General features: G+C 44.8%; 2 protein-coding genes across 2 annotated transcripts in view; one reads left to right on the top strand and one right to left on the bottom strand.

Annotated features, from left to right (window-relative positions):
• Positions 1-19,368, top strand: part of cfap65 (cilia and flagella associated protein 65) — a gene marked incomplete at its 5' end in the record, with an annotated part of 31,021 nt that overhangs the window by 2,525 nt on the left and 9,128 nt on the right. Inside the window, 20 exons of the mRNA XM_081368531.1 lie at positions 77-243; positions 385-584; positions 2,031-2,155; positions 2,248-2,470; positions 2,558-2,826; positions 3,099-3,296; positions 3,558-3,947; positions 4,816-4,953; positions 5,514-5,753; positions 6,053-6,277; positions 6,358-6,504; positions 7,152-7,317; positions 7,983-8,111; positions 8,341-8,554; positions 8,651-8,779; positions 8,865-9,041; positions 9,129-9,195; positions 9,279-9,389; positions 10,081-10,272; positions 10,474-10,623. Coding sequence (XP_081224657.1) covers positions 77-243; positions 385-584; positions 2,031-2,155; positions 2,248-2,470; positions 2,558-2,826; positions 3,099-3,296; positions 3,558-3,947; positions 4,816-4,953; positions 5,514-5,753; positions 6,053-6,277; positions 6,358-6,504; positions 7,152-7,317; positions 7,983-8,111; positions 8,341-8,554; positions 8,651-8,779; positions 8,865-9,041; positions 9,129-9,195; positions 9,279-9,389; positions 10,081-10,272; positions 10,474-10,623 — 3,657 coding nt within the window. The remainder of the gene's footprint in view (positions 1-76; positions 244-384; positions 585-2,030; positions 2,156-2,247; positions 2,471-2,557; positions 2,827-3,098; positions 3,297-3,557; positions 3,948-4,815; positions 4,954-5,513; positions 5,754-6,052; positions 6,278-6,357; positions 6,505-7,151; positions 7,318-7,982; positions 8,112-8,340; positions 8,555-8,650; positions 8,780-8,864; positions 9,042-9,128; positions 9,196-9,278; positions 9,390-10,080; positions 10,273-10,473; positions 10,624-19,368) is intronic.
• LOC308692483 (uncharacterized protein) lies at positions 11,251-18,368 on the bottom strand. The gene is made up of 2 exons (XM_081368532.1): positions 18,282-18,368; positions 11,251-12,351 (listed from the first exon to the last, which is right to left on the bottom strand). Exon 2 carries the CDS (start codon positions 12,271-12,273, stop codon positions 11,614-11,616), a length of 660 nt encoding a protein of 219 aa, XP_081224658.1. The 5' UTR covers positions 12,274-12,351; positions 18,282-18,368; the 3' UTR covers positions 11,251-11,613.

The following is a 19,368-nucleotide window of genomic DNA, read 5'->3' as shown; positions in this document are numbered from 1 at the left end:
TATGCACATCAATTGATTATGCAAAAATATATTTTGGATTTGTGTATAGACTTCTTTCTTGCCCTGCTCTTTCCAGTGCGAGTATGTGGACACTATAGAGTTTCAGGGTAAGGAAGGCACGTTCCAGGTGTCTCTGCGAGCTGTGATTCCTCATCATGACCTGAAGGTTCCAGACACGGTGATCCTGCCACCCTGTGCTGCCCGCCACAGCTCCCAAACCAGCTTCCTCTTTCGTAATTCTAGGTAAAGATGTGTTTGCATGGCTAAAGAGCTGCCACCTAAAGAATATTTCAACTGTGGGGAACTAGGTTGTCACAAAGGCAACTGAGAATTGTGTAGAAAATGCAGAATTTTAAAATGTTCGAATGCACATTTTCCCACTAGTAAGCTGCAGACAGGATTCAGGTGGTTTGTGGATCCTCCGTTCCATCTGTCCCCTGAGACTGGACAGTTAAAGCCTGGAGAAGAATGCAGGGTTACAGTAGAGTTCAAGCCCCAGCAGGCTGTAGTGTGCCAGGCTGAGGCCTGCTGTGCTTTCGGAGACGATGGGGAGAGGAGCTGTACTGTACTTCTGCGTGGGCTGTGTGAGTACACTAAGCTTTTGTTGGACTCTAAATGTCAATTAAATGTCAAAGAAGACAAAGATGCTTAAAATTTGTTTGTGCAACATTTTAAGAATTTCAAAACGCACATTTAGGGTGTTTACAGTTTACACATGTAGATTTGTTCTCTCGGTTTTTTTGGTCCGGACCAACAAAGAAAATGATACATTTTGTCCTCGTTCACTTAGCGTTCACACTGTCATTTTTAACAGCGAATCTAAAGATACAAAACAGCTTTACATTACACATATTTAGGGACAGATGTTACTGGCCAATGCTGTATGCTGTGCTAAATGCGTTTGATGGATGTGCGTACATATGGTGGTATTTTTACCAGCTAAGAACTCGCAAAGAGCTCATAAAATGTGTAAAGGAGTGTATATATATATATATATATATATATATATATATATTATATGATCAATAAGTTATGACAACATGTGTTTTTATCAATTTAATGTAATTTAAGTTGAAATGACTTAAATATCCAACTTGATTGTACTTAAAAATTTAAGGCAGCAACTTTTTTGTTTTTACAGTGCAGAGCAATCGCACCAAAATTGGTTTTAATCGAACCAAACCTGCCAACCTAGGGTATACATATTGTGATCTTTTCTGACATTTCTCAGTAGTAAAATCATTCATTTTCTACATATATAATATTTAACAATTCTTTATAACCCTTTAAAGACAGACCTACCATGAGCTCAGAAGTTGTTTTTTCAAACAAGTTGTTAGAAATTTCAACTTTATTAAAAATTTTAGTTTTTAAAAGCCAAATTCCAGAAAAGTGTCCTTACCCATAAGCCCACAGCAAACAAAACAGGACAAAAGAGTGTACTCCCATAAAGCATTGTGAATGACTAACTGAGTTAGTTTTTCTACACTACTAAAAATAATATATATTTGTGAAAATTTATATTTTGCATACATTTAAAATAAATAGTTTTTTTTTATATACTTGTAACCATTTATTATAATCAAAAGTTTTAAATTTGACCATTCTTCTTTATTCAGTTATGTAATTTCAAGTGCTTCATGGGATTTATAGTTTTATCGTGAACAAATTTAAAATACATTTTTTCTTCAAATAATAGTTTACATAGCTATGCTTCATATCAGAGGTTGGTCTGGTTCATGGTGTAGAAATTCTTGTAATTTTTGAAAATATTTGTAAACAAAAAAATAGTTTAATCAAGGCCGCTAAAATGTGGGTGTCACTGTTATTACAAAAATAATGACTATTCATTGGTTAGACAAATAATCCTACTCCAAATTCATTGCATTGGTTGAGTCATTGTTGCTATGCAGGAGGAATGTTAGTACTGCAGAGCCATAGTGTTGCATTGTTGTCGCTGTATGTTAAACTGGGAATAAGTATTTTAATATCAAAACTATCTCAAATCCCATTTAACTTCCTTTCCACAGCCAAGTACCCCCGCCTCCAAATCAGCTGCATGGGACAGGAGGAAGGATGTAAGGTGCTTGAGTTTGGCTGTGTGGCAGTAGGAGACTCTCATGAAAAGCACTTTGAGATCCACAACCTGTCCACTGTATGTTTCCCTCCACCCTGCTTTCTTTGCTCATTGAATATTTAGACATTACTCAGATATTTCTCTCTCAGAGCACTCTCTTTCTCCGTTAGGTCAGCACAACATTCAGTCTGTCCTGGCTGAGACGACCCCCTCTCATGGAGTCTGTGTTCAGCTGTGAGGTGCATGAGGGGAAGATTGCCCCACATTCAGTGTTGAAAGTCCCTGTCTGCTTCTCCCCACTCACAGTGGACACCATAAGTGTGGACTACCTCTGTCTTACCTGTTCTGGGGCTGTAAGCGAAGAACTGCTCAAAGTGTCAGGCGCCAGCATAGGTACAATACATAGCCCTAAGAGCTTTACAAACATCTGCTAATAAACATATCAAACGTGGTTTGATCGTCTTCTTCTGTCCACTATAGGTCCAATAGTTTATCTAAGTACCTCTGTACTAGACTTTGGCTGTATTGAGGAGGGCACAGAGGTCACACACAATGTAAAGATCATCAACTCCTCTGCAGTATTGGCTCATTACCAGTTTGATGTGGACACTGGCAGCCATAGTGTGTTCAGTGTTGATAAGCCTTGTGGCTCTCTGCCAGGCGGCAGCAAACTCACCCTGCGTGTGAAGTTCCGACCACAAAACCCTATAGCCTATCACAAGGCAATGATCTGTTTGCTGCTGCACAGGGTAGGTCTATCTATCTATCTATCTATCTATCTATCTATCTATCTATCTATCTATCTATCTATCTATCTATCTATCTATCTATCTATCTATCTATCTATCTATCTATCTATCTATCTATCTATCTATCTATCTATCTATCTATCTATCTATCTATCTATCTATCTATCTATCTATATATCTCAGTCTGTTTTTCAGCATCTTGGTTGAATATCTACTGTTTCTTAACTTGTTTTCATTTGATTGATAGTGTAGTTCTGGTTTTCTTATTAAAGGAGCCACTGTTTCTGGATTTGATTGGCACCTGTCACTCAGAGCAATTGAAGCCAGCCATTTTAAAGCCCAGACACCTGAGTGCCTACAGATTAAATCTGCTACGAGGGCTCACCTGTTACCCTCCTGACTTAATGAATGCCTTGCTGGAAGAACACCGATTAAAACTGGATGATAGCGGAGCATTGCAAATGCAGGAGGTGTGTGTTTGTCCATCTGCACTGTGGTGTAACATACAAATGCTTTGACATCTAAGAGTTAAGTCAGATTTCCTTCCATTTCTTTTAAATTCTTTGGCCAAAATCCAATCCTCATACTCAAAATCATATTTAAAATCATAACTCAACCCACAAAAAATAGGGTGTACCACAGCTAAAAAAACAACAACAAAAAGTAGAAATCTTCCTGGAAAATAAAACATGGATGTTACATCACATAACCTTGCATCTAACTTTTATTAGATTCCAGCAGAGGACACTGGCAACTCCACACCTCCCTTCAACCCACGCAGTCCCTTGGAGGAGTATTTCCATGTCAATTCCGCACCTGAAGCAGAAACAGAACTTTACAACACCTCAAACTCCACCCGATTCCCCGTCCCCCATGTTACAGTTCAGCCCTCTGAGCTCATTTTTTATGACGGCCCAGCATCTAAGTCAGTCTCTATCACCAACCACACCAAGGGCAAGATCTGTCTGACGTGGTCCAATGAAGCCGAGTCCCCTTTCTCCATCTCTCCTCTCTCCTGTGAGCTGGGCCCTCTAAAGACCACAGCCTTTAGAGTGACGTACAGTCCCAACCAGCAGAACATCTTCCATGCAGCACAGCTTGAGTGTTTCACTTTTTACAAGGTAATGTGAGACTAAAGAGACGTTCACACCGATAGTGATCCACAGTGACAGAGGGACCTGAAGTCATTAATTTTCAACTAGCGGAAAGATAAAATGTCTTGAAACTCAAACAAGTTCAGAGAAGTTTAACTATATGCAATTAAGATGTGGCGCCTAACAATAGACAATGTAGACAATGAGAAATGTCATGGTTCTATATAAATGTTCTCTGTCCACATACAGTGATATAATTTAAAAATTGTGCGTAGAAGTTTTCAGCATTCTGAGTCAATCTGATTCATGATAGAAGTTCTTCTTGTGAATGATATGATGCATTATGTTTGACTGCAATTTATATACGAATGTTTTCCCCTCATCTTAACCAGCAAGAAAACTGATTTCTGTTCAAAGTAGAACAACATCTTATTTTTACCATCAATATCAGTAATAATAAGGAATATTAGTTTGTGATCAGATTTTCAAAAGCCATGATCAGTTGCACAACACATCATTAATGTTAAAGTATTTGCAACCAACAGCTGTTGAAAAATCCAGCATAAACCAGCATGAATTCCATGTTAGTCTAGACTGGTTTATATGGTTAGAGCTGGTGTAGTGCTGATCTAGCTGGTGGACTAGCATGGTCATGCTGTTTTCAAGCAAAACTGATGTAGCTGGTCCACCAGCACTCCTGTTTCCCATGCTGGGGACATCATGCAAAAATACCTTATGCTGGTGACCAGCAATGCTGGATTTTACAGCAGGGTAGTATATATATTTGGTGACCTCCAGCAATTAAATTGCAGTCAGTGTAAATGGGACATAACGTGAACATGAGTTCTGAGCATGAAGGTTTCATTTACTTGAATTATGTTTTTGTCATCCCCAGGTTCTGAGGGATCAGAGAAATGTGGAGGATCAGACTTTGTGTCCACCCTGGTGCCTTACAGTCAGGGTGAGCGGCCACTCGTTTCAGCCTGGAAAAGAGCACTTCATCCCCAAGATCTCTCTTCAACACCCTCAAGTAGTAAGTCTGACAATGGTGACATCTTTCAAAATAATGGCTGCGTCCAAAATCTGAAAAACACTGCATACTAATGTAGAAAGGCACATCTGAATCCAATGCTCACACCATATCCTGATTACTGACATTTCTTCATCTGATTGATTTCAGAAGGCAGCACAGATGTATCATTTGCTGCCTATGATATCCCACAGTTCTGTGCTTTCAATCCCGAGAAAATTGTGCTAAAAAATAAATACGATTGTGCTAAATGTACATTTTGTGACCAACTTTTTCCAGTTTTGATGTCATTTCTAGCGAGAAGTTACTATTGTACTAATTAAATATTTGCTTAGCTATCACCAAAGCTCTCTTTATTTTGTTGAAGGCTATTAAATCGTTATGCTGTCTCAGAAGCCTGCTTGCACAAAGGCTGCTTGCAGAGTCATTGCCTGATAGGGCAGTGAGGCAACAAGTCACTGCCTAAGCTTTCGCACACGACCAATATGTAGTGAGAGAGCATAAATGGAAAGAGACTGTGTAAATATACTTAAAAGTTTTTTACACCATCCATCTCCCTGCAGGTATTCCCTGCCCTGAAACAGTTAGCATACCGCAGTATTCTCCTGCAGAATACAGGAGACCTGCCAGTGATCTTCAGACTGGACCCAGACGAGTGTCCATCAGTATGTGTGCTGCCATCCAGTGGTCTGGTGCCACCTGGAAGCCACCAGATCCTCACATTCAGATGCACTCCATCTCTGGATCACTCTTCCAGTATCCCTTTGACATTACAGCTGAATGCCAGCCCCAATCACGCACAGGTTAACACTATAATGTTTACAAAAAATAACATAATGTAGTGAATTGCCGGAGTGAGTGGTTAAAGCCAAGTGGATGAGTGATGAAATGTTTTGAGCGACAGAGAAGCACGTTCAGTTGACTAGAATAATCTAGAATCATGAAAACAAGAATCTTCACATAATTATTCTGTGGTGTTTCAGTCACTCATTTGCCAAATGGAAGTTTCTAAATATCATTAAAAAGCAGGAGGAATTTCTGAAACTGAAAACTGGAAAGTGGTTTCATGGTCCATTTTAGCCTTCAAATGAATCTTTTGTAGGTACTGAATGTGGTTGCTGTAGCAGAGAAGCTTTCCATGAGCGTGGAGGAGGGTGGCAGTCTGTTCTTTCAGCCCACAGCAGTGGGTTCCTGCTCTGAGCGAACGCTGCGGGTGAAGAATCTGAGCAGGGTGCCAGTGGAGTTCAAGTGGAGGCTTTGTGGATCTAACCAAAGGGTTCTGACTGTACTGCCAAACACAGACATTCTCCAGCCCAATGAATCCAAGGTAAGGCTGCAGCATGAGTGTGGTGTTTTGGGGCATAGTAGTTTCGATCTTATTGATTGAAAGCATTTGTTTGTTTTCAGGTACAGAAGTGGTCCTTTGCTCCAAAGGAGGAGATGATGTACAACATGAAGCCTAGTCTCACGTTCTGGCCTGTCCAAACACCACAATGCAAGAAATCCCGCCTTACCATTGAAGCTGTTGGATTGGCATCCAAAGGTTCTCTCCAGGTGTGTTACATTAGATTATATTCGCACAAATCATCATACATCTCTAAACGTAGGGACACACCAAACCGACACCAAAGAACTAGCGCTGATGAAAGCCGACTGCGTTGTCGCCTTAGTCGGGGGGAAAAGCTGCACTTAAACACACGAGAGAACTACAGCCGACTGTCAGCTAGAATGTGTGTTCTGCGCCTGCGTGTAAATGAGACAGCGGTCTATTTCTGCAGATATAATCATCCATATTCGTCATTCAAAAAGGGAAACCGACGCTGCAGGCTGCAGATACACAAACCATAAACAAAGCAGTGCGTGGCTACCGTTTTGAATATCAGTCCTACTGTTCACTTTCTTTATTCCAATCTGCTCTTGTTAATATTGAAATATTCGCCAAGGAACACTCAGGTAAGATGACGTAACATTAGAACAGCTTTCAATCTGTACCGGTTTGACTTCTTTGCTCGCTGTTTTGCTATTCGTGCACTGACTCGTTCACTAAGCTGAACAGCCAATCAGAGTTCCCTCTTTCACCGACGGCCCGACACATGTCCAACATGTTGACTTTGGGTTTGAATGGGTTGGACATGCACACTTTTCTATAAGAAAATGATTGTCATAACTGTTGTAACTTTGTAAAATGATTTTCTTCCCAGACAGAGCATCCTGTTATAGATCTGGGTGAGGTGTTGGTGGAAAGCTGTAAGTCATTTGAAGTTTCTCTACTGAACGACAGCCCTTGTGCCGTCAGCTACTCTCTGACCACACAGCAAAGTGTCACTGATACAGGCCTCCTTGAAGACATGACTCAAGATCCTTTGGGTAGGACTCAGTAACTCACTATTGTTATCCAAAAAAAATGTTTACTGCCATTTCAAGGACTCTGTGTCTCACTTTAAATGATTCACTGTCTACAGTATATTCAGCTATATACAAATGATGTGGGGGTTTTTGGGGGATTTTTTTGTAGGAAATTTATACTTTTATTCATCAAGGATGTTAAATTGAATAAGTTACAGTAAAGACTTACAATGTCAACAAAACAATCTATTTAAATAAATGCTGTTCTTTTGAACTTTCTATGCATCAAATAATCCTGAAAAAAATGTATCACGGTTTCCACAAAAATGTTAAGAAGCAAAAATTTTCTGGAATTGTTTTCAACAAATTAGAAAGATTTCTGAAGGATCATGTGACACTGAAGACTGAATTAATGGCTGCTGAAAATTCAGCTTTGCCATCACAGAGATGAATTACATTTTAAAATAGAATAGAAAACTGTTATATTTAAATAATAATAATATCCCACAATATTACTGTTTTTACTGTATTATTGATCAAATAAATGCAGCCTTGGTGAGAGACTTCTTTCAAAAACATTAAAAAAATTTACAGACCCCAAACTTTTGAAAGGTAGTGTAGATGTTTTATGTTGTACATATTATTAATGTTCGGTCTGTCAAGTCAATTAAGCTTTAATTTTTCAGTTCTGGAGGTGGAGAATGTAAAGGGAACCATACCTGCCGACTGCAGGCTGCCGATCCGCTGCACAGTGAGACCGGCTCGCAGAGCTCGTTACTGCTGGACAATCAGTTACCATATCCTCAATGCCTCTGGTAGCGTACTAAAAAAAGAATCGCTTCAAACTGCAATTCCTGTGTGTGTATTAGACAATATTGAAACACCTTGCATACTACAACCTTCCAAACGTTAGTCCAGTATTGGCCACCACTAACCAGCATAAACCAAACTGGACCATGCTGGTATTTTCAAATATGCCATTTTGCACATTTGAGAGAATGTGAAATTTTATCACAATGTAAAATTTGTTTTTCTGGTGGCCAGGCTCTGTGGAAGGAGAGCCCCAGTCTATATGCCATGTACAGGCTGAGGGAGTGTATCCCACCATGGAGGTGATGGATGTCCGTAGCTGTGGCAATGTGGAGCGGCTGAGTAAACTTCAGCTCTGGAGCCTCTTCAATCTGGATGCACTTAACGCTTATCTACGCAGAGATCCCAGCCCATCTGAGCTCACCTTCAGGGTGCCCACTAGACACAGGTAATACTTTAAACAGAGTATTGTTTTTTTTGTTTTTTTGCTTCAATTAAAACAGTTATAAAACTTTCTTTTGATATCTATTGAAACCTTCTGCAGTTTTCGACATCGCCCCTCTATCTTCACCTCAGCCATGATGGATTTTAGCTTCAGCGCTGCTCCCCTGGGCTCAGACCCCACCAGTATTCTGCTTCTGTTTAAAAACCCAGGAAGCATTCCTGTAGAGTGGTGAGCATCCGTAACTTGGTCTGCCGATAGTTTACGGTAGTCACACCGGCAATATAAAGAAGTTATCAAAATGGTCTCCCTTTAGGTCATTCTTGTTCCCAGAGGACCAACAGATTGAGTTGGAGTACTGGGCTGAGACTGGAGATTTCAGTCCGTCTGAGCTCCACCTGATGAAGATTCAAGAGCACAGGCTTTTCTCCATCTTCCCACGCTCTGGTAAACTCCAACCCGGCCAACAGAGGACAGTGCAATTCACATACAGGTCAGGAAAAAAGCACTGTAATGATTCTGCTCTGAAGTGTTGTTTTATGATGCACAGAAAACTATAAGGCATATGCTTCTCTCCCAGACACGAATTTGTGGGGACAGATCGTCTTCCTGTTTTGTTGAAACTTTCACATGGAAGAGAGATACTGGTGAGACAAATTATTCTTTTCATTACAGCACATGAATAATTTTTTAGCAAACAATGTATGCTGATAATTCTCGAATATTTTAGCTGAATTTTACTGGAACAACTGTGGAAAGAGATAGACGCTACATTCACCTTTCCTCAAATCGGCACATCTTTGCCCCGATGGCAATTGGTGGGTTCAGCCCCCCTAAACAGGTTGGTATATAGGTTACCTGAATTGACGTTTCTTCCTGAAAGCTATTTTTTTATACACAAGAAAGTCTATATAATAAACTTTTTTCTTTTTATAATAAAATCTTACAAATAAGCATTTATATTATATTATATTATATTATATTATATTATATTATATTATATTATATTATATTATATTATATTATATTATATTATATATTTGGTATGTTTTTGAAGTATCTACCAACAGGGGCTAACAGGGTCAAGCTAACCAGCCAATAGGGCCTCAAGATTATTTACAATTATTTAAAATAAGACAAAACAGGTATTATAGTAAGCTAAACAACTAAAAATCAAGAAATTATAGTAAAAAAAAAAGGTCCAGTAAATCACAAACAACTGGAAAAGACATGCGAGTTTATTGGTTAAAAAGAGTGGGATCCCTGAAGAACATTTAACGCTTAAACCGTCAGGAATCCTGAAATTTAATGTATATAAACTGTTGCATAGATTAAGGGGGTCTCCAAATATATTGTTGTGGACAATGGGGGCCTTGAAGTCAAAAAGGTTGAAAACCTTTGTGGATAAAGTGAGTAAAAAACAACAAAAATGATTCATTGTTTAATTATTAGCAGATTCTTACAGTCATCTGCTAGATACCATCTGTTTATATTTAATAGTCACAAATATGCTAAATGTTTCATCTGCACAGGTGTATGAACTGTATAATGCAGGCACTCTCTCACTGAGGTACCACTTCGACACCACTCCACTGGAGGAGCTGATGGAGGAGAACTTCAGTCACCCGATCTTCCAGTGTATGAACCCTGGTGGAGAGATCGAGCCAGGCCACACCGCCCTTGTGGAGTGGATCTTCTCCCCACTGGAGGCTAAAACATACAGTGTTAGTTACTTCACTTCAAAAAAATTTTCTTCTCTATTGTGACATATATAAGTGAAACGGCTTCTGGACTTGATTTTGTTCATCAGGAATTGATTAGATTGTAGTCAGTTGTGGTTTGCCAGGTTGTAAACTTGGCAACTTTAATATGTACAATATTAAGTGTTTTGTCCTGAGTTTGGTACACAACTCCATGTTTTACAGGTGGACATTCCAATTCATGTGGTGGAGGGGGACAGCATGTTTGTAACATTTGAGGGCCAAGGCTTTGATGAAAGAGAGTCAGAACCCATTCAAGTACAGGATGGACATATTACTGTGCCTTGCACTCAAAGAATCCTAGTACCTGGACAAGTAAGAGTGCTTGATAATACACACTGTTAAAAAAAACCTGTCAAATTTACGGTAAAAAAACGGCAGCTGTGGTTGCCAGTATTTTACCTTAAAAAATATGGTGGCAACCTTTTATGTTTTACGGGACTTAAATTTACGGGCAAAAAAGAACCACAATGTAAAAAAAACTATGATATTTGTGGTAAAAAATCATCAGCTTGGTTGCCAGTATTTTAACGTAAAGAATATGGTAGCAACCTTACTTTGGACTTAAATTTACGCCAAAAAAAAAAAAAAAAAAAAAAAAAACATCAGAAGGACTTAAATGTGTAGTTAAAAAACATCAGCTGTGGTTCCCAGTACTTTACCATAAAGAATACAGTAGTAACCTTTTAGATTTCACGGGACAACCCTTACTGGTATATTTCATTAACCGATAAACGTTATCATTTATTTTCACTAAAATATAAAAATCTGCTTTATACCGTTGTAAAATTATAAAAAAAAAAAAAAAAAAAGAGTAATTTATTTTGGGTGAACTATCCAAGATACATAGTTGCATTTATGTATTTTGTATTTATTGTGACACAATATATTGTTACACCCCTAGTGTTTAATAAATAAGTAAAATAAGACAGTATTGCTTTTCATGTGGAATGATTTCAGCAAAAAATTATTTTTTATTAATGCAGTGACAGTCTTCAATACAGTGACAGTCTCCAGATGCAGTGACTGTCTCTGGGTCAGTGACAGTCTCTAATGCAGTGACAGTGACAGTCTCTAATGCAGTGACAGTGACAGTCTCCAATGCAGTGGCAGTCTCTGGGTCAGTGACAGTCTCTAATGCAGTGACAGTGACACTCTCCAAAGCAGTGACAGTCTCTAATGCAGTCAGAGTCAGTCGGAGAGGCACTGTCAGTCTTAAAGAGACTGTCAGTCTCAGTGGCAGTGTCGTTCTCAGAGGCAGTGTCAGTCGTAGAGGCACTGTCAGTCTCAGAGGCAGTGTTGTTTCTAAGACAGCATCAGTCTCAGAGGCAGGGTCGTTTTCAGAGGCAGGGTCGTTCCCAGAGGCAGGGTCGTTTTCAGAGGCAGGGTCGTTTTCAGAGGCAGGGTCGTTCCCAGAGGCAGGGTCGTTCCCAGAGGCAGGGTCGTCCCCAGAGGCAGGGTCGTTCTCAGAGACAGCGTCGTTCTCAGAGGCAGCGTCGTTCTCAGAGGCAGGGTCGTTCCCAGAGGCAGGGTCGTTCTCAGAGACAGCGTCGTTCTCAGAGGCAGCGTCGTTCTCAGAGGCAGCGTCGTTCTCAGAGGCAGGGTCGTTCCCAGAGGCAGGGTCGTTCTCAGAGACAGCGTCGTTCTCAGAGGCAGCGTCGTTCTCAGAGGCAGCGTCGTTCCCAGAGGCAGCGTCGTTCCCAGAGGCAGGGTCGTTCCCAGAGGCAGGGTCGTTCCCAGAGACAGTGTCGTTCTCAGAGGCAGGGTCGTTCCCAGAGACAGTGTCGTTCTCAGAGGCAGGGTCATTCTCAGAGGCAGGGTCGTTCCCAGAGGCAGGGTCGTTCCCAGAGGCAGGGTCGTTCCCAGAGGCAGGGTCGTTCCCAGAGGCAGGGTCGTTCCCAGAGGCAGGGTCGTTCCCAGAGGCAGGGTCGTTCCCAGAGGCAGTGTCGTTCTCAGAGACAGCATCAGTCTCAGAGGCAGGATCGTTCTTAGAGACAGTGTCAATCTGAGATGTAGTGTCGTTCTCAGTAGGAGTCTCAGACACTGTGGCAAAAGAAGAAAACAGAAACTATTATATTTTTAAATTTACTTCATTTTTATCAGTATAATAAAAAAACAGTCAGTGCAGATCTAGTTTTCTAAAGCTACTCATTTTCGAACGTGCCTGACAGTCGCTCCGACTCGAAATAAACAATAACCCAGAGTATATGTTACTCGATAGTTAACCGATGGAACTGATGAGCACGAGCAGCTGACACTGAGCATGTGTTTACTGCCGAACGTACAGTCAGGTACAGCCACAGTATCTTTGGCCAGGTGCAAACGCTGTGGGAAAACTCCTTTTCTCGAGAATATTGAAGCCTTTATTTTAAAACGCATTGCTGCAGCACAGGCGAGAGCACCAGGCTCGCACGAGCGAGCTGATAGGCTGTGCTGAGGGCAACTGCACGAACCAATGGCGGATCGGCAGAGGCGCGCGAACCAATCAGGGCGCTTGGCACACTGCCAGTGTCAAGCGCGCAAAACTGCACGTGACCGTAGAATATAAATATAGAGAATAATCCGCCATTTGACAGGTATAATCGACTGAAGCGAAAAACACCTGACATAAGAGAAATAGCACGGCAAGGCAACGCAGTACTCGTTCCCTTATCTCTATGGGAACCGAGGTTACGTAAGTAACCAAGTACGTTCCCTTACGAGAACGTTCTCTCGTACTGCGTTGCAAACGCTGTGGGAACGCTATTTAAAACGCCGTGCTATTAATCTTTTGGCCGCTCTGACTCACCAGAAGTTCCGGGAAGTTACAGAATAGCCAGGATAAACGAGACCGAACATCGGGCCCAGAGATTATCCAATAATTGAGATCTGGGCCAAGGGCCAGATTAACTTAACCACAATTCAAGTGACAGCCGTGTGTCCAATTTCAAAACTAGTCTGGGTCCACAGAGCCAGGGTCTAGATGGAAAAAAACTTGTGTCTGCAAAGCAGAGTCATTTAAGTTGTAAAAACTCACAAATGTGGACGGAGCGGACCAGCCGGCCGCCACACAATTGTCCTGGATAGGAACACTCACGTGTTCAGGTCTAAAGTCAGACTGGGTCCGCAGAGCCAGGGTCTAAACAGAAAGAACTCGTGCCTGCAGAGCAGGAATATACAAGCTGTAGAATCTAACAAATGTGGACGGAACGGCCCAACCGGCCGCCGCACAAATGTCTTAGATAGGAAAACCCATGTGTCCGAGTCCTACAGTCAGTCTGGGCCCGCAAAGCCAGGGTCTAGACTGAAGGAAGTCGTGCCTGCAGGGCAGGAACATCTAGGTTGTAGAATCTCACAAATGTGGACGGAACAGACCAGCCGGCCGCCGCACAAATGTCCTCAATAGGAACACCACTCGACCAAGCCCACGAAGAGGCGACACCTCTCGTGGAGTGAGCTCTAACACCTATGGGACAAGAGAGGCCCAGTGAGGTGTAAGCCAGAGCAATGGCGTCAACTATCCATCTGGACAGCGTGAGCTTAGTAACAGGAAGGCCCTTGGTTCGGCCCCCGAAACAAACGAAGAGCTGTTCAGACTGTCTGAAAGAGGCCGAACGCTCCAGATAAATTCTCAAAGCTCTGACGGGGCAAAGCGTGAGAGAATCACTGTCCTCTTCAGAGGCGGGAAGAGCTGACAGAGAGATAACCTGGGCTCTGAACGGAGTTGAGAGCACCTTAGGCACATATCCATGTCTTGGCCTAAGAATGACCTTGGAGTCATTAGGGCCAAACTCCAGACAGGAAGCGCTAGTAGAAAGCGCCTGCAAGTCCCCTACTCTTTTAACTGACGCCAGTGCTAGAAGCAGGGCGGTTTTCAGAGAGAGGGGCTTGAGATCTGCCGACTGAAGTGGTTCAAAGGGAGGTCCCCTAAGAGCCCGCAGGACCAGAGAAAGGTCCCAGGCCGGTACAGACGGTGGCCAAGGCGGGTTAAGCCTTCTGGCGCCCTTAAGGAAACAAACTATAAGGTCGCTTTTACCCAAGGAGGCTCCGGCTTCCAATACGTGAAAAGCAGCAATGGCTGCCACGTACACTTTGAGAGTGGAGGGGGAGCGACCCGCATCCAACAGCACCAAAGCACTTTTGGCACATCACAAGTGTGTGGGTCGAGGTTTCGAGCTAAACACCAGCTGGAGAACACTGACCATTTAAGGTGATAGAGGCGTCTAGTAGACGGAGCTCTAGCCTCCATAATAGTGTTCAGGACACCCTCTGGGAGATCCTGGGGTACCCGTTGAGTGGCCATACATGTAGGGCCCACAAGTCGGGACGGGGATGCCAGATTGTCCTGTTGGCCTGAGCCAGAAGGTCGCACCTCAGTGGAATTGGCCACGGGTCTGTTACAGACAGTTGCATCAACTCTGGGAACCAAATCTGGGTCCGCCAGAGAGGAGCCACCAAGAGAACCGCGCTTTTGGTGTTCCTGATCCGTTCGATGACCTGAGGGAGCATCGAGACCGGAGGAAACGCATAGAGAGGAAGGTTGGGCCAGTCGTGGGCCAACGCATCCCTGTTCTTTGAAAAGAAGATTGGGCAGTGACAGTTGTCTTCTGAGGCAAAAAGATCTACTTCTGCCTTCCCGAAGACCTCCCAAAGCAGGAGAACTGTCTGAGGGTGGAGAGACCATTCCTCTGGGGGAACTCTGCCCCGAGAGAGCATGTCTGCTCCTGTGTTCAATGTGCCTGGCACGTGAGCTGCCCTGAGCGAGCGCAGGTTGGTGTGAGCCCATAGTAGGAGCTGCGTGGCTATGGCAAACAGGTTGCGGGACCTGAGGCCGCCCTGGCGATTTATGTAAGAGACCACCGACATATTGTCCGTTCGGACCAGCACGTGGTGTCCAGCCAGGTGTGGGAGGAAGGTTTTTAGGGCTAGAAAAACTGCTCTCATTTCGAGGCAGTTGATGTGTAGGCGTTTCTCCGAGCTCGACCAGAGGCCGGAGGCAGGCCTGCCCTCGTACAGAGCTCCCCAACCCGAGTTGGAAGCGTCTGTTGAAATCACCCTCCTCTCTGAGACCACCCCCATGCTTACGCCCTGCTGGTACCAGCTGGCGTCTTTCCAAGGGGCCAGGGCTTGAACACAGCGCTGGTCCACCTTGATAATCAAGTGGCCTGAGTGCCAGGCGTGGGGTGGCACCAGAGGTGCTAGCCACAGCTGAAGAGGACGCATACGCAGTAGGCCGAGTTGGAGTACTGATGATGCAGAGGCCATCAGGCCAAGGATCCTCTGAAACGTTCTGAGGGGTACATAAGAGCCCTCTGTGAACAATGCTGCGAGCTGCTGAATCGTTAGAGCACGGGCCGGTGTGGGCCATGCTCTCATAAGTACGGAGTCGAGAACTGTTCCCAGGAACGTGATACATTGGCTGGGCAACAGAATACTCTTGGCAAAATTGACCCTGAGCCCTAGACATTCCAGATGTCTGAGGAGCCAGGCTCTGTGAGTATGTGACTCCGCCTCTGACTGAGTCAATATGAGCCAGTCGTCGAGGTAGTTCAGGATGCGCATGCCCCGCTGTCTCAGGGGGGAGAGAGCTGCATCCATGCACTTCGTGAATGTACGAAGTGCCAGTGCCAGCCCAAATGGTAGGACTGTGTACTGGTATGTCTGCCCCTCGAAGGCGAATCTCAAGAATGGCCTGTGGTGGGGGTTCACTTGAATGTGAAAGTAAGCGTCTTTTAGATCTATTGAGAAAAACCAGTCGCCTTGGCGAATTTGCGCCAGGATGTGTCTGGTCGTGAGCATTCTGAACGGCCGTGACATGAGAGCCTTGTTCAGATGTCTGAGATCTAAAATGGGTCTCAGGCCGCTGTCTTTCTTTGGAACAAGAAAGTAACGGCTGTAAAAACCTGACTCGCTCTGAGAAGGGGGGATCTTCTCGATGGCCCCTTTGGCCAGCAGACTTAACACTTCGGTGCGGAGGACATGACTCAGTGTGCTCCTTACCGTGGTTTGTATAACCGCGCGAAAACGCGGTGGTCTGCGGGCGAACTGAAGCGAGTAACCGCGCTTTATGATGTTCATTACCCATTCTGAAACTCCGGGGATAGCTTGCCAAGCTAGAGCCCGCAGAGCCAGAGGCATTATCATATCTGGAACGCCCGGAGTTGGGGGTTCGAACTGACATGCATGTAAGGGAGAAATTTTGCTCGATTTGTGCTTTTTGTGGGTCGCTGTTAAAACAGCGTTTGTGTGCAGGGGTGCGTGACAGGTGACGGGCCCATGTACTGCATTTAAAACTGCTCCAACCGCCTGAACTGAAGATGGGGCTGAGAGTAGCACTCGAGCGATCTTCGGGGCTGGTCCGGCCGCGGCGGGACAATGACCCCTCTTTATGCCGGTTAGGACGGCTTCTTGGGCTCGTGATCGAGCGTGAGCTTCGGCCGCGGGCCCTGGCGCTTAGGGAATGGGAACCGCTTTGCATGCTTCAGGCGCTGGCTGGTCTCAGTCACTGGGCGGGGCTGGAGGACCTGTGAAGCTACTCTCTCAGGTCGCGGCGTGCTCTTGGGGCGCCGTTGGACCGAACTGGAGCGTTTTGGTAGAAAATGCTTCATAGCGCTGGAAGCTTTCTGAGCCTCAGTGAAGCGTTCTGCGAAGCCGCTGACAGATGGGCCGAATAGACCAGATGCTGTGACTGGAGAATCGAGGAAGGCGGTCTTGTCTGCGTCCCTGATTTCAGTCAAAGTCAGCCACAGGTGGCGCTCTAAAACAACCAGGCTGGCCATGTTGCGGCCCAGGGCTTGAGCGGTGGTCTTTGTGGCCTGTAGCGCCAAATCCGTCGCACTTCTGAGGTCCTTAAAAGTGTCTGGGTCAGGGCCTGACTCATCCATGGAGCGGAGGAGCTTCGCCTGAAACACTTGAAGGGTCGCCATGGCGTGAAGAGCAGAGGCGGCTTGACCGGCGGCAGCATAAGCGCGGCTGGCAATGGCCGAAGTGGTTCTGCACGGCTTGGATGGGTGCACAGTCTTAGACCTCCAACTTCCTGCAGTGGGAGGGCATAAGTGTGCAGCGACCGCTTCCTCCAGTGGGGGGAGACACACATAACCTTTTTCGTCAGCGCCGTCAACAGTGGAGAGCGTTGAAGAAGCAGATGAGCGCGTTCGCGCTGAAAAGGACGCGCGCCAGCTTTTAGTGAGCTCCTCGTGGACCTCAGGCAGAAATGGAGCGGCGCGCTGACGAGGGGCCTGTTGGCGCCCCGGCAGGTACCACTCGTCGAGGCGGCTTCTGGCAGGCTCGGCTGGGGAAAGCCAGTCGAGTCCCAACTCGTTGACAGCGCGAGACAAGATACAGAAGAGTTCGGCGTCGATGTTCGCTCGAGTGTCAGAAGGATCTAACTGAGGGGGGGGGGGGGGCGGGGTCCGCGGAGCCCGACCAATCCTCACTCTCAGATGCCGCCACAGAAACTGCGTCGTCCATATCTTCAGCAGATCCGCCAAAAGAGACGAGTCCCGCCGCTTCAGACGAGGGGCGTTGGTCGCTCTGAGAGAACAGAACTGGAGAAGAGGGCGTGGGCGAAGCACGTGGAGAAAGGCCCGGCGTGCATTCGCTAAACTCACCGCGTTCAGGACGCCTCTGATCGCGCCGCTTCTTCCTACGGGGCTTGCGGGGCGCCGAAGATGGAAGATGGGCGGAATCACTCACCGACGAAGCGAGCGCGAGTCTCGAGCGGAGAGTAGAAACAGGCATCCCGTCGCAGAAAAGGCAGCCGCCTTTAGTGAGCGCTGACTCGGCGTGCTCAGGGCCGAGACAGGCAGCACACTGTGTGTGTCTATCAGACACATGCAGGGGAACCCCGCAGGATTCGCAGATAGAGAGCGGCATTTGCAACAACGCCGCGCGCTGTGAAAACAGCGATTTAGCTCTTTTAGAAAGAGAGAGAAAAAGGATACTCGTCGGATGCGACAGGGAAACGCTCAGCTGGCAGATGCCGGGATGCGAACCTGTTCCGCTGGACGGCTGTTCGACGACGTTGGCTTCTTTATCCGGAGAAGATCAGCGACGAGGTGAGTCGAGAGCTGAAGGAGATTAAATCTGTAAAATGGCGGATTATTCTCTATATTTATATTCTACGGTCACGTGCAGTTTCGCGCGCTTGACACTGGCAGTGTGCCAAGCGCCCTGATTGGTTCGCGCGCCTCTGCCGATCCGCCATTGGTTCGTGCAGTTGCCCACAGCACAGCCTATCAGCTCGCTCGTGCGAGCCTGGTGCTCTCGCCTGTGCTGCAGCAATGCGTTTTAAAATAAAGGCTTCAATATTCTCGAGAAAAGTAGTTTTCCCACAGCGTTTGCAACGCAGTACGAGAGAACGTTCTCGTAAGGGAACTTACAATATTGCTCTGAGCTTGTGCGTGTGACAGTGATTCATGCTCATACATGTCAGTCAGCGCGCCATCGCATGTCAAGTTCGTACAGAGCTTTATTCATATTCAGTCCACTCAAATAGGTTAAACCATAGATATTGCCTAAGAAGTTCAAGTAAATGCACTAGAAATCCACACTTATTCAAGGGTGTGCATCTATTGCATGGACGGAGAGAAAGCACTGACACTTGCAGGATTTCATCAGACGGTACTTTTTATTTAACACTAAAAAGTTAAATAAGCATATATAGTCTATCTATTCCGTGAGAGCAACGGTACCGCAGAACGAGTGTAGTCTCTATGTCTATAAACGTTTAATTAACTTGCGTGTAGGTTTCAAGCATTGGCGGCTCCTGGATTTTTTTCTTGGGGGTGCTAAGGGGGGCTTAACAGTTTAAAGGGGTGCTAAGGATAAATAATCCCTAATGAAAAAAGTATACTTTATTGTATTTAAAATATATTCCTTTTTTCAATAGTAACGTTACATTGCAAATGCAATAACGTACATTGAAGAGATGCAATAACGGTCAACTACGCTTGTTTAACGCATTAATCTTTGTGTTTAGATCTAAAACAACGTTTTCTCTTTATTTTTTCATCACCATGCCAGCTAGGGCGAACAAAGTGCAAGAATTTATATTAAAATCTGTATTATTTGGCGTTTAGT

Source organism: Scardinius erythrophthalmus, assembly GCF_964197995.2.
Source record: "Scardinius erythrophthalmus genome assembly, chromosome: 6".
NCBI lineage: Eukaryota > Metazoa > Chordata > Actinopteri > Cypriniformes > Leuciscidae > Scardinius > Scardinius erythrophthalmus.
This window is presented reverse-complemented; position numbering and strand designations above follow the sequence as displayed.